The 17,717-nt window shown below is 48.1% G+C and overlaps 1 protein-coding gene across 1 annotated transcript in view; it reads left to right on the top strand.

The window, feature by feature from the left end:
- The first annotated feature begins 4,189 nt into the window (after positions 1–4,189).
- ANKDD1A (ankyrin repeat and death domain containing 1A) overlaps positions 4,190–17,717 on the top strand; it is a 115,886-nt gene continuing 102,358 nt past the window's right edge. The window contains exon 1 of the mRNA XM_089656665.1: positions 4,190–4,295. Within this exon, the coding sequence (XP_089512791.1) occupies positions 4,262–4,295 (34 nt within the window). The 5' untranslated portion in view covers positions 4,190–4,261. The remainder of the gene's footprint in view (positions 4,296–17,717) is intronic.

Here is a 17,717-nt window from a genome sequence, read left to right as displayed (position 1 = left end):
CCCATGAGTTGTCAGTCCACCCCTGCTCCCATGGCTCCAGTTGCAGCTCCAGAGGATTTTAAGTTAGTCCTCACGCACACGGGACGTTTTTACAGCGGCTGTTTTTGGCTTTTGACATTTTTTTCTACAGCCGGTAAACCCCCCAGCATGTTCTCCTATGTGTCCATCCCCGGCATGTTATCCTATGTGTCCATCCCCGGCATGTTATCCTATGTGTCCATCCCTGGCATGTTATCCTATGTGTCCATCCCTGGCATGTTATCCTATGTGTCCATCCCCGGCATGTTATCCTATGTGTCCATCCCTGGCATGTTATCCTGTGTGTCCATCCCCGGCATGTTATCCTATGTGTCCATCCCCGGCATGTTATCCTATGTGTCCATCCCCGGCATGTTATCCTGTATGTCCATCCCCGGCATGTTATCCTATGTGTCCATCCCCGGCTTGTTATCCTATGTGTCCATCCCCGGCGTGTTATCCTGTGTCCATCCCCGGCATGTTATCCTGTGTCCATCCCTGGCATGTTATCCTGTGTCCATCCCTGGCATGTTATCCTGTGTCCATCCCTGGCATGTTATCCTATGTGTCCATCCCCGGCGTGTTATCCTACGTGTCCATCCCCGACGTGTTATCTTACGTGTCCATCCCCGGCATGTTATCCTATGTGTCCATCCCTGGCATGTTATCCCATGTGTCCATCCCTGGCATGTTATCCTATGTGTCCATCCCTGGCATGTTATCCTATGTGTCCATCCCCGGCATGTTATCCTATGTGTCCATCCCTGGCATGTTATCCTGTGTCTCCATCCCCGGCATGTTATCCTGTATGTCCATCCCCGGCATGTTATCCTATGTGTCCATCCCCGGCATGTTATCCCGTGCGTCCATCCCCGGCATGTTATCCCGTGCGTCCATCCCCGGCATGTTATCCCGTGTGTCCATCCCCGGCATGTTATCCCGTGTCCATCCCCGGCATGTTCTCCTGTGTGTCCATCCCCGGCATGTTCTCCTATGTGTCCATACACACATAGACTGGAATCAATTTTTTTTTGGCTGGGACTTTTTTGGCAGAAAAAAAAACCCAGGACTAGTGGTTCCTAGAGTTTTGTAGCTGTAAAAACACTCTAATGCTGAAAAACGCAGTAAACTGGCATTTTTGGACTTTTTTGACCAAAAAACCTTTTTTTTCTACAGCCAGTAAACCCCCCAGCATGTTATCCTATGTGTCCATGCACACACAGCCTGTAATCAAGTTTTTTTGGCTGGGGCGTTTTTTGGCTGGAAAAAAAACCCAGGACTAGTGGTTCCTAGAGGAGTGTTTTTAGCTGTAAAAACACTCTAACGCTGAAAAATGCATCAAAACGCAGTAAACGGCAGCAAACCGGCGTTTTTGGACTTTTTTTAACTGAAAAAACACAAGCGTGGGAAAACACGACTAATCGCGGCTAAATGCTAATGGAAAAATGCTAAAAGAAACTGAAAAATTCAAGTTTTTAACGTGACTTTACACAGCTAACGTGACCAGCGTTATCAATACGTCTCTTGTGCATGAGGGTCAAAGAAAGGACACATTATCAAAGGACAGGGCCAGTGCTAGACTTTTAGGCAAGACCAGCTACTTGGACCCAAAAAAAAAAGAAAAAAAAATGTTGAAAAACAGTAGAAAATATTAAATCAACAAAACATTAAACTGCAAAATTTCTTTTAATTAGCAAAAATAAGTGCCCCAAGATGCCACCAGCACCAATATTAAAGACAAAATCAGTGTCAGGGGTGCACTGTATCTGTGGCTGGCAGTGGCAGGGTGACAGTTGATCTGTGGTTGGCAGTGGCAGGGTGACAGTTGATCTGTGGTTGGCAGTGGCAGAGTGACAGTTGATCTGTGGCTGGCAATGGCAGAGTGACCGTTGATCTGTGGCTAGCAGCGGCAGGGTGACAGTTGATCTGTGGCTGGCAGTGGCAGGGTGACAGTTGATCTGTGGCTGGCAGTGGCAGGGTGACAGTTGATCTGTGGCTGACAGTGGCAGGGTGACAGTTGCAGTGAGTGGAGGATGATGGCTCCTTGCTCTGACAGATCCCATGTCCGGCCGGCTGGGTCACACTCACACAGACAAGAGACATCAGACAGTCAGGCATTATCTTCCACTGCAGGCTCAGCTCTGCCTCCACTGATGGATGCGAAGAGAAGGGCTGGAACTCCACAGTGATCAACAGCTGCCAGCCGGCTTGCAGTAAGGGACTGAGTCTGAGAGGAACACTGGAAGGAGCTGCAGCTCAGCTGCTGCACTGGCCCCAGACATCCAGCATCTTCTGTCCTTTATTCCTCCCCTCTGCCACCCCTCCCATCAGCTAAAGGATCATTCATGATCTGGCGGCATCACATACAGAGAGAGTGCCGGCCTATGCTGTGCCCAGGTGCCCCTAGGTGGCAGTGCGCCTTAGGCAGCTGCCTAGGTTGCCTAGTGGAAACACCGGTCATGTCAAATGATGTCCTTGCTTAGATGGGGCCCATCCACCCAGTGTTAAATATTTCAATGCCTACAGGGGGCAGTGTGTAGTCAATACACCTGTTCTGTTACACAGATGTCTGCTTTGTGTGGAATCAGAAATCAGGCTGACAAACTAGGCTAAAAACCTGAGGCTGCAAGACTTAAAGCGCAGCTCCATCTAATAGGGGAAGTTTTACTTTAAGGTCTTTTTTTTTTTTGGGGGGGGGGGTAAAGGTGAGCTAAGACTAAATAGAGTCAAGTATAATAAAAAGATGTACCTGAGATAATCAAAGAGGATGGGAAGAAAGGAGGAGAGGGAGGAAGGGAAAGGGGATTATTAAGACCTACTAAAAGGGGAATTCATATATGTGGGGGCTGGGAGGGATTCAAGGATGCGGGTGCTCGGCTATGGGGGCCTATTTGTCAGCTGAGCAGGCAGCACCTCATCCGAAGGTTGAGTGGTAGTCATGCAGTGACCATGCAGTCACCTGAGGACTGCTGATATAAGATGCTAATCATCCCCCATGTCACCTTAGGTGGGGCACATCTACTATTTACACTCGTAATATGAACAACAGGACCATCTATGGGTGTAATTGTCGGGGGGGGGGGGGGTCTGTTTGGATAGCCAGCGGTCAGGTATGAGAGGAATGCTCCTTACATTGGGGGTCAGTGGGAGGAATGCTCCTTACACTGGTTGTCAGTGGGAAGAACGCCCCTTACGTTGGTGGTCAGTGGGAAGAACGCCCCTTACGTTGGTGGTCCTTGGGAAGAACGCCCCTTACGTTGGTGGTCCTTGGGAAGAACGCCCCTTACGTTGGTGGTCCTTGGGAAGAACGCCCCTTACGTTGGTGGTCCTTGGGAAGAACGCCCCTTACGTTGGTGGTCAGTGGGAAGAACGCCCCTTACGTTGGTGGTCAGTGGGAAGAACGCCCCTTACGTTGGTGGTCAGTGGGAAGAACGCCCCTTACGTTGGTGGTCAGTGGGAAGAACGCTCCTTACGTTGGTGGTCAGTGGGAAGAACGCCCCTTATGTTGGTGGTCAGTGGGAAGAATGCCCCTTACGTTGGTGGTCAGTGGGAAGAACGCTCCTTACATTGGTGGTCAGTGGGAAGAACGCCCCTTACATTGGTGGTCAGTGGGAAGAATGCTCCTTACATTGGTGGTCAGTGGGAAGAACGCCCCTTACATTGGTGGTCAGTGGGAAGAACGCCCCTTACATTGGTGGTCAGTGGGAAGAATGCTCCTTACATTGGTGGTCAGTGGGAAGAATGCTCCTTACATTGGTGGTCAGTGGGAAGAATGTTCCTGATTGTACAATCAGATTGCTTCGTGTATGTCCAGCTGAAATATCAGAAATTGCTGGTTCTGCCCAATGGATCCTCAGCACCCCCTGGAATGACAGGTTGAGAGAGGTCGGTGGTCCGTTCCATACACCAAAGCCCACCTCTGCAGCACAAGCCCCCCCCCCCCCCCCATCTCTGTACGGGCGTGTAGCGGGAATTTGTATCCATTTGTCGGATATTTCCTGGAAACAATGTCTATAAATTGTTACATAATATCTACATTGTACCTTCCAGGGGGGTTGCGGTGCCTGCGCGCTGTGCTGCCCCCTCCCTCCCCTCCGCTGCCCCTCCCGTGACGTCACCGGGCGGCAGGCAGGCTCCTGCGCACTGCCTCCGCTCCCCCCCCTCCCCCAGGAGGGAGCAGACTGGCCGGGGAAGGGCTGACACCGGGAGGGACAGGCGGGATGAGGCTGAGCTGAGCTCCAGGATGGAGAGCGCATTGCTGTGCGATGATGAGATCTGTAAGTCGGCCGATGCCTGGCTGGGGGTCGGATGGTTTCTCTACTGGGGGAGGGGGCAGCGTGCACCGGGGGGGGGGGGGCTTCCTAGAGCTAGGCTGGGGGGCTGCCATCCCTACAATTGTCGGATCGCTGGTCGTCCCTGGGATCTGCTCCTATGGAGGGTCCATGCATCCTGTCCCTGCGATGGGGATCGCACAGAAACAATGGCAGGAAGGGCTGAGCCCACCCAGGGACATGGGCAGCTCTATGTGCCCACCACAGGAGGAGGGAAGGGGGCTTCCATCACACACAGTCCCTGGCCAGAGGATCGGACATTGCCGAGCTGTGCACAGCCCTGGTGTCACCTGCTTCCTAGGTGACACTAAGTTGGCCATACACGGTTAGATTTTTTTGTTAGGAGAAAAATTGAACATTCTTTCTCGTCTCATTGAGTCGACTCGTTAATTAAAAACCTTTAGGGCCAGTTCACACTACATGCGTTTCTGTTGCTTTTTTTTTCTGCATCCAAAATGCACAGAAAGTAGTTATATGGTTGTCAGTGTCATAGTTCACATCAGTGCTTGCAGTTCCAGTGCGTTCCGGGTGCAGAATGAAAAAGTAGAACAGGCTGCATTTTTACTGCACAGAACTGTAGTGGAACGTAGTAAACCACATCAAAACGCATCGGAACGCACATGTTCCTATTTAAGAAAAATGAACCGGAAAGCATCAAAAACGCACCTGGACTGCGTTTCTATGAGGCCGGTTCACACACTGCATGCATTTCAGTTGCTTTTTTTCTGCATCCAAAATGCACAGAAAGTAGGTGATATGGTTGTCAATGTCATAGTTCACATCAGTGCTTGCAGTTCCAGTGCATTCCGGTTTCAGGAAAAAAAAAAGTAGAACAGGCTGCATTTTTCCTGCACAGAATTGTAGTGAAACACGATAAAATGCACTAAAAACGCACGTGTTCCTATTTAAATTGAAGAAGAGGGGAAAAATGAACTGGAAAGCATCAAAAACGCACATGTGGAAACGCATCCAGAATGTATCTGGACTGCGATTCTGTAGTGTGAAACGGCCCTTAGTGTTCCTAAACCCCGGAACCCTACATTCACTATATCCGCTCTCCCCGGACCCCGCATTCACTATATCCGCTCTCCCCGGACCCCGCATTCACTATATCCGCTCTCCCCGGACCCCGCATTCACTATATCCGCTCTCCCCGGACCCCGCATTCACTATATCCGCTCTCCCCGGGCCCCGCATTCACTATATCCGCTCTCCCCGGACCCCGCATTCACTATATCCGCTCTCCCCGGACCCCGCATTCACTATATCCGCTCTCCCCGGACCCCGCATTCACTATATCCGCTCTCCCCGGACCCCGCATTCACTATATCCGCTCTCCCCGGACCCCGCATTCACTATATCCGCTCTCCCCGGACCCCGCATTCACTATATCCGCTCTCCCCGGACCCCGCATTCACTATATCCGCTCTCCCCGGACCCCGCATTCACTATATCCGGTCTCGCCGGACCCCGCATTCACTATATCCGCTCTCCCCGGACCCCGCATTCACTATATCCGGTCTCGCCGGACCCCGCATTCACTATATCCGGTCTCGCCGGACCCCGCATTCACTATATCCGGTCTCGCCGGACCCCGCATTCACTATATCCGGTCTCCCCGGACCCCGCATTCACTATATCCGGTCTCCCCAGACCCTGAAGGCACTATAGGCTTCCGGGAAGAGAGAGGTTTTAAAGATCGCCTAAAAGTGGGCAGAGTAGGCGATAGATTGAAGTAGATAGTTCCAGAGGATGGGGGCGGCTCTGGAGAAGTCCTGGAGACGAGCATGGGAGGAGGAGATAAGGGAGCTAGAGAGCAGGAGGTCGTACGAGGAGCAGAGAGGACAATGTGGGTGATATTTGGAGACAAGATTGGTGATGTCATTTGGGGCGGAGTTATAAATGATTTTATATGTTATTGTTAATGTTTTGAATTGTATTTGTTGGGCAATCGGAAGCCAGTGGAGGGATTGGCAGAGAGGGGTGGAGGTCAGTGGAGGGATTGGCAGAGAGGGTGGAGGCTAGTGGAGGGATTGGCAGAGAGGGATGGAGGACACTGAGTGGAGGTCAGTGGAGGGATTGGCAGAGAGGGATGGAGGACACTGAGTGGAGGCCAGTGGAGGGATTGGCAGAGAAGGGTGGAGGCCGCTGAGTGGAGGCCAGTAGAGGGATTGGCAAAGAGGGGTGGCTGATAGAGAACGATTAGTAAGGTGGATGAGTCTGGCAACAGCATTCATGATAGACTGAAGAGGGGATAGCCTGCGGTGAGGTCGGCCAATGAGGAGGGAGTTACAATAGTGAAGGCGAGATATAACCAGGGAGGGAATAAGTTACTTAATGCTTTCCGAGGTTAGGAATGGCCATATCTTGGAGATGTTGCGGAGGTGAAGTCTACATGATTTGGACAGTGATTGGATTTGGGGCTGAAAGGACAGATGGGAGTCTAGAATTACACCTAGTGTACAAAAATACACTATATTGCCAAAAGTATTGGTCGGCCGGCCTTTCCACGCACATGAACTTTAATGGCCCCCCAGTCTTAGTCCGTAGGGTTCAATATTGAGTTGGCTCCGCCCTTTGCAGCTATAACAGCTTCAACTCTTCTGGGAAGGCCGTCCACAAGGTTTAGGAGGGTGTCTATGGGAAGGTTGGACCATTCTTCCAGAAGCACATTTGTCAGGTCAGGCACTGATGTCGGGGGAGGAGGCCTGGCTCACAGTCTCCGCTCTAATTCATCCCAAAGGTGTTCTATGGGGTTGAGGTCAGGACTCTGTGCAGGCCAGTCAAGTTCCTCCACCCCAAACTGGCTCCTCCATGTCTTTATGGACTTTGCTTTGTGCACTGGTGTGCAGTCATGTTGGAACAGGAAGGGGCCATCCCCAAACTCTTCCCACAAAGTTGGGAGCATCAAATTGTCTAGAATGTCTTGGTATGCTGATGCCTTAATTGTTCCCTTCACTGGAACTAGGGGGCCAAGCCCAACCCCTGAAAAACAACCCCACATCATAATCCCCCTCCACCAAACTTTACACTTGCCACAATGCAGTCAGGCAAGTACCGTTCTCCTGGAAACCGCCATATCAAGACACATCTATCGGATTGCCAAACAGAGAAGCATGATTCGTCACTCCAGAGAACACGTCTCCACTGCTGTAGAGTCCAGTGGCAGTGTGCTTTACACCACGGCTTCTGACGCTTTGCATTGCACTTGGTGATGTAAGGCTTGGATGCAGCTGCTCAGCCATGGAAACCCATTCCATGAAGCTCTCTACGCTCTGTTGTTGGGCTCATCTGAAGGCCACACCAAGTTTGAAGGTCTTTAGCTATTGACTCTGCAGACAGTTGGGGACTTCTGCACACTGTGTGCTTCAGCATGCGCTGACCCCGCCCTGTCATGTGACGTGGCCTACAACTTGGTGGCTGAGTTGCTGTTGTTCCCAGTTGCTTCCACTTTGTTATAATCCCACTAACAGTTGAGCGTGGAATATTTAGTAGCCAGGAAATGTCATGGATGGCCTTATTGCACAGGTGGCCACCTATCACGGGACCACGCTTGGAGTCACTGAGCTCCTGAGAGCGACCCATTCTTTCACCAATGTTTGTAGAAGCAGTCTGCATGCCTAGGGGCTGGATTGTATACACCTGTGTCCATGGAGGGGATTGGAACACCTGAATCACATGATTTGGAGGGCTGGCCCAATACTTAGGGCAATATAGTGTATGACATCCCTGCCCAGGTGTAGGAAGTTATGTAGGCCATAGGTCGAAAACTGGGCGTATTAAAAAAAAAAAAAAATAAAAATGAAAAATCGGTCGTTCAATAGGCCGACACTACAACCAATGGTGAAAAAAATCAGCCGATTTTCGGCCCATCTACGGCCGGCATTTTTATTACTTCTGTCCCTTGCAGAGAGCTCCGCTATTATATTTGACATGAAAAAGTCTTGCGGTTGCAACAATGTATCCATTTGTATCCATTTTGGATACAGATGGTTTTATTCGGATACAAATGGATACATTGTTGCAACCGCAATACTTTTTCATGTCAAATATAACAGCGGACTGGAATTCTCCTCCTCGTCCTCCTCCTCGTCCTCCTCCTCGTCCTCCCCCTCCTCGTCTTCCTCTTCCTCCCAGGCCACGGCTCGTGCGCAGATTTTTTTATCGTTAAAAAGATCGGTCGATTGGCCCATCATTGCCGGGAAAATCGGCCGATTTTTTTTTTTCAACTTCACCGATAAAAAAAAAAAAAAAAGGGCCAAAACCCCGAAAACCAGCCGACCAATTAACCCACTAACAGTGCGAAAATCAGTCGATTTTTTTTTTTTGCCGAAAAATCGGCCAATTTTCGACCCATCTATGGCCTGCATAATTCACATAAAAGAAAATTGCTTTAAAACAAATTGTGTAATGCAGGCCATACATGATTTGAATTCCGAACGATTTTTGTACGAAAATCGGACCTAAGAATAATCGGCCGATTTTTGCTCTGTTAGTAGAGCAATGGCATCGGCCGATTTTGGTGGTTCCTCCCCATTTCGTTTATCGGGCATGCTGGAAAATTCGTAAAAAACGACCGATTTTCAAAATCATTGGTGGCATCATCGGATTACAGAACGAACGGCGTTTTGATTTTCGGACGAAAAATCGTTCGGAATTCGAATCATGTATGGCCTGCATAAGGAATGATGGGGGGGGGGGGGGGGAGGAGTTAGATGACAGCTAGGAACTTTGCACTCTCCTCTGATTGGTTGTTTTGGGTCGTTGTGATTTGCATGCAGTTTTTGCTCCTGCAGCTGCCATACTGAAAACTTTCAAAGGCACCTTTTGACCTCCCAGTGTGCTCATTGTACGGAGGATAATATTTGCGATGTTTTCTGTGTAGTGGAGACCTCTCCATAGTGATAATAGCTGGCTTGTATATTCTGTACAAGAACAATGGGTGGTGTCACCGGTTGGAATCCTCGCAGGCAATGGAGCCCATTCAGCGTAAATGCCGGCGCATTTCCCCACCCTGAAATCCTAGGTGCAGTGCGCAGACTCCCATAGACGTGAATGGCAGTGTGCTGCTGTACTCCACTATATGCCGGTGCTATCGAAAACGCAGAATTATGGCGCACAGGCGTATGTTCCCCGAGTATATTTCAGTATAGAGACCTCTGGACAAAGGGGCGTATTTGTCTGTTTTTTAGATTGTAATGAAATTCAGCTCATATACTTTAGACCGGGGGCCCTCAACATTCTGAAGAGCAAGGGCCACTTAACCACTTCCAGTCCGGACACTTCCCCCCCCTTCCAGTCCGGACACTTTCCCCCCCTTCCGGTCCGGACACTTTCCCCCCCTTCCGGTCCGGACACTTTCCCCCCCTTCCGGTCCGGACACTTTCCCCCCCCTTCCGGTCCGGACACTTTCCCCCCCCTTCCGGTCCGGACACTTTCCCCCCCCTTCCGGTCCGGACACTTTCCCCCCCCTTCCGGTCCGGACACTTTCCCCCCCCTTCCGGTCCGGACACTTTCCCCCCCCTTCCGGTCCGGACACTTTCCCCCCCCTTCCGGTCCGGACACTTTCCCCCCCCTTCCGGTCCGGACACTTTCCCCCCCCTTCCGGTCCGGACACTTTCCCCCCCCTTCCGGTCCGGACACTTTCCCCCCCTCCCGGTCCGGACACTTTCCCCCCCCTCCCGGTCCGGACACTTTCCCCCCCCTCCCGGTCCGGACACTTTCCCCCCCCTCCCGGTCCGGACACTTTCACCCCCTCCCGGTCCGGACACTTTCACCCCCTTCCGGTCCGGAGAGACAGATAAAACTTTATTTTGATGGTATTTATTCACCACTGGGATTTTTATTTTTTTTTTACTATGTAAATGAAAAATTCCAAGAATTTTGAAAAAAGTGTTTTTCTTACAAAATTTTGCAAATAATATTTCATCATAAATCTTAGCCAAAATGTACTCTGTTTTTTTTTTTAGTAAAAAAAAAAAAATCCCAAATTAGTTTAAACCAAAAATTATAATTTTTAAACATTTTTTTTTACATTTTTATTTTATTTTTTTATAGGTTTTTTTTTTTTTTTTTTTTTTTTTTTACATACTGTGACACTGTACTACTTGTGGGGGATGATGAAGATTTTTTTTTTTACACTGATTGCTTTCACACCCATAAAGGCTGTAAAAGCAATCATTTCTCCTCTCTGGCTGCATTCTGCAGTCATTGAGAAATACTGTGTGAGCTGTGATTGGTCACAGCTTGTCACATGGTACAAGGCTGTTGTGAATAACCCTGTACCATGTGACCTCTGTGATCATTCACAGATTTCACATGTAGTAAGCAATGATGTCAGAAGTGACATCATTTCTTACTACTCTGCATGTGATCACTGATTGGCCAATCAGTGATCACATGATCGGGACCTCGCACAGAGGTCCCATCCAATGATCGGTGTTCAGCTGTGTCCGGAGGACACAGCGGGCACCGGATCGCGGTGCTGCGCACTCCCAGGGACAGCGCACAAGCAGGGGACAGGGAGGCCGTTTATAAACCGCCACCCGCCCCTGCACTGCCACCGTCCGTCCGTTTATATACAATGGCCGGATGGGAGGTGGTTAAAGGGGTTGATTTACTAAAGGCAATTAGACTGTGCACTTTGCAAGTGCAGTTGCTCCAGAGTGTCGTAAATGAGCAGAAGCTCACCTGACTTCCATCATCCAATTGTGTGCAAGCAAAAATGCATTTTGTTTTCAAAAAATGTTCCTTGTATGTGATTGGGTATTCTTGGTAAACGGAAGCTTTGCCTCATTTTACTAAGCTCTGGAGCAGCTGCACTTGCAGAGTGCACAGTCTGTTTGCCTTTAGTAAATCAACCCCAAAGTGCTTTCAACACATCAACTTCAGGGACAACATGTTCACTTGCTGCCTAATATTTACCACCCACTTTCAGGTACCATTGTAACATGACAATCAGAGAAGAAATTGCTCAATTACCGAATAGTGTCTGGCCACCATTAAACTAAACCCACAGCAGTACAATCAGTCTGTAGATGTAGTAAAGCATGCTTTTTATACTCACTGTGGAACCTAAGGGGTTAATCCTCTGCATTGTGTAAAAACTCTGATCCTGTATTCTCTGATCCTCCCCTTCTTCCAGCGTCCCCCTCTTATCTCCTGATAAGACATATCGTGTGGAGTCACACTGCACATGCTCTGTTTGGTGTGTATTGCTAGAGAGGTTTTTTTTTTTTCTTGGGAGAGTGCATGTGATCAGCACAGGGCCAATCAGCATTGTCCAGACAGAGGTCAAGGGTTCTGCATCCTCATAGAGCAGAAAGAAAACTCCTCCTACAAGCTTTAAACAGTGCTCAGCTGGACACTGATAGAAGTCACAAGACTGCTATATACTGCTGATGAGAAAAGGTATTTAGCAGTTTATATTTACTAAAATAATTGTATTTCCATGTTGTGTGTACTGTGGGAGACTGGATATAGTGAATGCGGAGTCTGGGGAGACCAGATATAGTGAATGCAGAGTCTGGGGAGACCAGATATAGTGAATGCAGAGTCTGGGGAGACCAGATATAGTGAATGCAGAGTCTGGGGAGACCAGATATAGTGAATGCAGAGTCTGGGGAGACCAGATATAGTGAATGCAGAGTCTGGGGAGACCAGATATGGTGAATGCAGAGTCTGAGGAGACCGGATATGGTGAATGCGGGGTCCGGGGAGAGCGGATATAGTGAATGCAGGGTCCGGGGAGAGCGGATATAGTGAATGCAGGGTCCGGGGAGAGCGGATATAGTGAATGCAGGGTCCGGGGAGAGACCAGATATAGTGAATGCAGGGTCCAGGGAGAGCGGATATAGTGAATGCAGGTTCCGGGGGAGCAGATATAGTGAATGCAGGGTCCGGGGCGAGCGGATATAGTGAATGCAGGGTCCGGGGCGAGCGGATATAGTGAATGCAGGGTCCGGGGAGAGCGGATATAGTGAATGCAGGGTCCGGGGAGAGCGGATATAGTGAATGCAGGGTCCGGGGAGAGCGGATATAGTGAATGCAGGGTCCGGGGAGAGCGGATATAGTGAATGCAGGGTCCGGGGAGAGCGGATATAGTGAATGCAGGGTCCGGGGAGAGCGGATATAGTGAATGCAGGGTCCGGGGAGAGCGGATATAGTGAATGCAGGGTCCGGGGAGAGCGGTTATAGTGAATGCAAGGTTCGGGGAGACCGGATATAGTGAATGCAGGGTCCGGGGAGACCGGATATAGTGAATGCAGGGTCCGGGGAGACCGGATATAGTGAATGCAGGGTCCGGGCAGAGTGGATATGGTGAATGCAGGGTCCGGGGAGACCGGATATAGTGAATGCAGGGTTTGGGGTTTAGGAACACGGTGTGGTGACAGCCCCACAATGAACTATAGGGTTTTACCACCCCCAAACCAGAAATGTTAATGAGCCCTTACTGTCCTGAGCCCCCTATAAGGCTGCTTTCACACTGATGTGCTGTTGTTTACCCTCACCGTGGATGCAGTTCAGGGCTGGAGGATCTATATATGCTGCCTGCTGGGAGATCTACTGGATATCTGTTTTTGCATGGTGGTCTATTGTTGCAGTTGGGGGATCTATTGTTGCTTGAAGGTATATACTGATGAAGGAGGGGTCTATTGATGCTGGCTGCGGGGGGATCTGTTGTTGCTGCTGGGGGTCCATTGCTGCTGGTGTGATATTTTGTTGCTGGGATCCATTGTTGGGAGTGGGGCTATTGCTGCTGGTTGTGGGGGACTGATTTTACTGCTTTTCTTGTTAACAAATTCTTAGCACCACAATATGATACCTGGCTGTGTATTCTCTATATGGAGTGGTACTGGGAGGTAGGTAGGGGGTGGAACCAAGAGACTGTGCTTGAAGACAGGTAGGGGGCGGAGGCAAGAAGTGATTCAGAAAGGGAGAGTTACTGCACTTATTCTCTGAGAAAAAAGCCCTGCCTGCAGGAAAGCCACAGGTGCAATACCAGGGGCGTACCTACAGGGGTCGCAGGGGTCTACAATTGTGACCAGGCCCCATGCTACAGGGGGCCCTTTTATTTCTTTCTTTTCCTTTCCTTTTTTATCTCTTTTCTTTTTTCTTTCCTTTTTTTAGACCCCTGATTTAGACCCCTGATATCTCACCTAAGCCCCCCAACAGGGCTCTTGAAAAAATTGAAAAAAATATTTTAAATTTTTTTTTTTAAAACTACTGACACCAGTGGTGGAACTACCAGGGTCACAAAAGTCGCACTTGCGACCAGGCCTTGGCGTTCTACCACTGGGCTTGGAGGGAAGGGCGTCAGCCGGGGGTCATGGATTCTTGCATCACGGCCCTGAAGGTTACGCCACTGTGCGTTGCGCTGAAGTGTGAATGCAGCCTGATAACCATTGCAAAACTGTGCCTATTGCTTATACATAATTGTTGCAAAAATATGTTCATAAATATACCCATTGCTACTGTGATATTCTTTTTCTCCCGCACTTTCTGCAGACATCACTGGCTGTCGGAAATATGTCTGTCGCAGGCAGAGTGTATTTGGTATCACTTTGCTTGGGACAGAAGCCGGCGCTATAGAGGAAGCATCGGCTCAAGCTGCTGCTGCTGCTCCCTCTCCAGCTGCTTGCCTTCTCTGGTGCCGGCTCCATCCACAGATCCACACTGATGCTCTAGGATGGCGGGTCGGCGACCCACAATCTTCTGACCTGCCGTCCCAGAGCAGGAGGTCACAGGCCAAATCAGATGGCTCCGCGGGCCACCAGTTGGGTACCCCTGCTTTAGACCAATGTCTCCAAACCAGGTGAAAGGGTTAGTGGCGCACCAAAATGAAAATTCTGGTGCCGAAACCGATACCGAAAATTCAGAATGCATGTGGCCGAAAACCGAACTGAAACATCTGCGTATGTGGGGGTGGGGAGGCTCCAATTTTTTTTTTTTTTGTATTTTTTTTTCTACTTTCATGTATTTTTTTTTTTCAACTTATGAGTTTATTGCTGTCACATAGGGGACCAATAGTCCCCTATGTGATAGCATATGAGTGACAGGTCCTCTTTGTAGGGGGGAGGGGGTGGGGAGAGGAGCAGTGGAGGGGGCAGGTTTTTAGATGCAATTGCCAGCTTTTTTTTTTTTTTTCTTCATTATAGCTCACAGAATTAGCTGTCACTTTCCCCAGAGCTAAAGGAAACATTGTTTCTTTTATCTCGGAAAAGAAACTAAAAGGAAACATTGTTCCTTTTAGCTGGGGGGGAAAGTGACAGCTGATTCTGTGAACTATGGTGAAGAAAAAAAAAAGCTGGCAATTACATTTAAAAACTGGCACTGACCTATAGTGACAGCCAGTCACTGTACACACCGCTCCTCTCCTGCACTTCTCCTCCGCCCCCCCAAACATCTGCAATACACACAGCCCCCTATATCAGCTACATTTTTCCTATTGGCAGAATGCTGATAGGGCTATTTTCGGCCGATCTGTTTTGGTGCATCCCTAGAAAGGGTTAACAATTAACTAACTTTTGCCTACTAACTGGTTTATTTTTCATAAAAGATGTCCCCGTGGGATTTGAATGCCGTTATCTGTGCACAGGGGCAGACTGACCATTTGGAAACTTGGACACTGCCCAAGGGCCCGGGGTCAGTAGGGGGCCCCATGAGATGCCCCTGGTACCTTTTTCATAGGCTTTTTTGAGTTTGGGCAAGGACACAGGGGCCCCATGATCCCCTATTGCCCGGGGGCCCCATGAGTTGTCAGTCTGCCCCTGTCTGTGCACATATATATATTTTTTTGAGAAATTGCAGAAGTTATCCTGTTCTAGTGATTTACTGAAATCTCTGTTCTGTACTTTGGTTGCTTTCTGGAAACCGCCTGAAATATGCAGTGTTATCATTTATTACTTAACCACTTCCAGTCCGGACACTTCCCCCCCCCCCTTCCAGTCCGGATACTTTCACCACCTTCCTGTCCAGGCCAATTTTCCGCTTTCAACGCTATCACACTTTGAATGACAATTGCGCGGTCATGCAACACTGTACCCATATGATTTTTTTTAGCTTTTTTTGAGAAAGATAAAACTTTTTTTTGGTGGTATTTATTCACACTGGGATTTTTTTTTTTTTGCTATATAAATGAATATGTCCAAAACTTTTAAAAAAAGGTGTTTTTCTTATAAAATTTAGCAAATAATAAAATCTTTCTTCATAAATCTTGGCCAAAATGTATTTGGTTATCTTTTTAGTAAAAAAAATAAAAAAAATAACACAACTTAGTTTATAACCAAAAATTATAATTTGTAAAAAAATTTTTTACGTCTTCATTTTATTTTTTGATATTATTATTTATGTTTTTGTTTTTTAACATACTGTCACCCTAGCAGTACAGTGTCACCATAGTGACACTGTACTACTTGTGGGGGTGATGAAGATTTTTTTTTTTGCACATTGATTGCTTTTACACAAATAAATAATCTTTCTTCATAAATCTTGGCCAAAATTTATTCAATTATCTTTTTAGTAAAAAAAAAAAATAACCCAAATTAGTTAATAACCAAAAATGTATAATTTTTCTAAATTTCTTTTACATTTTTATTTTATTTTTTTATATTTATGTTTTTTGTTTTGTTTTTTTTTACATACTGTCACCCTAGCAGTACAGTGTCACCATAGTGACACTGTACTACTTGTGGGGGTGATGAAGATTTTTTTTTTTTACACTGATTGCTTTTACACCCATAAAGGCTGTAAAAGCAATCATTTCTCATCCTCTCTGGCTGCATTTTTGGAACCACTGAGAAATACTGTGTGAGCTGTGATTGGTCACAGCTTGTCACATGGTACAAGACTGTTGTGAGTAGCCGTGTACCATGTGACCTCTGTGATCATTCACAGATTTCACACGTAGTAAGCAATGATGTCAGAAGTGACATATTGCTTACTACTCTTCATGTGTTCACTGATTGGCCAATCAGTGATCACGACTTCACACAGAGGTCCTGTACAGCGATCGGTATTCGGACACAGCGGGTACCAGATCGTGGTGCTGCGCACTCCCAGGGAGCGTGCACAACCTGAAAATGCGGGCGCCGTTTATGAACGGCAACCCACTCCTGCACTGCTCCTGTCCAGCCATTTATGTACATGGGCCGGACGGGAAGTGGTTAAAGCTTCATTGATTATAAAGAAGGCAAATTTTTCATCATACATCTAGGTGTCTGATCTGCATTATTCCCGAAGTACTTTGAAACAGAATTTTTGTAAGGAGGAAGCCGGCATAAATTGATATTCCTAACACCAGGGTGCCGCCTGGGTTTCCTCAGAGTGCCGTGAGTGTGGGACCCATTTTTCCTAGATCAGCATTGTGAGCTGCCATGGTGCAGGTGGGCCAGCCGCCAGCACCATAGAAACCATTCTTGATCTAGAACCAGGGTGCGTCATTTGTTGCTATAGTAATGGTGACTGGCTTGCCCACACCATGGCAATGCATAGTGCAGGGCCACCCCCAGCATTCAGGAGAAGACAGGAGTCTGCCTCCTTCAGTCCTCCTTCTCCTCCTGCCCTCTGCTTCACTTCTAGAGTGAAAAGGGAGGGCTCTAATGTGAAGAGGGAACTGAGTGATTGGAGTGCCTACTGATGGGGCGGGGGGCTGTAAGATTCAGGGTGCTCTGTAAATGAGGAGACTATATGATTGGGGGGCTCTGTGATGGGGATACGTGTGAATGTGGAGGGGGGTACAACTGGTTTTGTATTAAAAGAGGTATAGACTCCAGAGAGAGAGAGATAATTTCCCCCGGTACAAATCATTAGTAAGACCTCATCTGTAATATGCAGTTCAGTTTTGGGCTCCAATTCACAAAAATAACATTGGGGAACTGGAGGAAGTACAGAGAAGGGCAACCAAACTGATACGAGGCATGGAGGAGCTCAGCTATGAGGAAAGATTAGAGGGACTGAATGTATTCTCTCTTGAGAAGAGGAGATTAAGGGGGGATATGATCTCCATATATAATACATAAGGGGGGATATGATCTCCATGTATAATACATAAGGGGGGATATGATCTCCATGTATAATACATAAGGGAGGATATGATCTCTATGTATAATACATAAGGGGGGATATGATCTCCATGTATAATACATAAGGGGGGATATGATCTCCATGTATAATACATAAGGGGGGATATGATCTCCATGTATAATACATAAGGGGGGATATGATCACCATGTATAATACATAAGGGGGGATATGATCACTATTTATAATACATAAGGGGGGGGGGATATGATCTTCATGTATAATACATACACTGACACTGTACTAATGCACTGGGCAGGAAGGGGTTAACATGAGGGGGCAATCAAA

This window comes from Staurois parvus, unplaced genomic scaffold (genome assembly GCF_062004578.1).
Source record: "Staurois parvus isolate SC_StPar_1 unplaced genomic scaffold, SC_StPar_1.0 ptg000927l, whole genome shotgun sequence".
Taxonomy (NCBI): domain Eukaryota; kingdom Metazoa; phylum Chordata; class Amphibia; order Anura; family Ranidae; genus Staurois; species Staurois parvus.
This window is presented reverse-complemented; position numbering and strand designations above follow the sequence as displayed.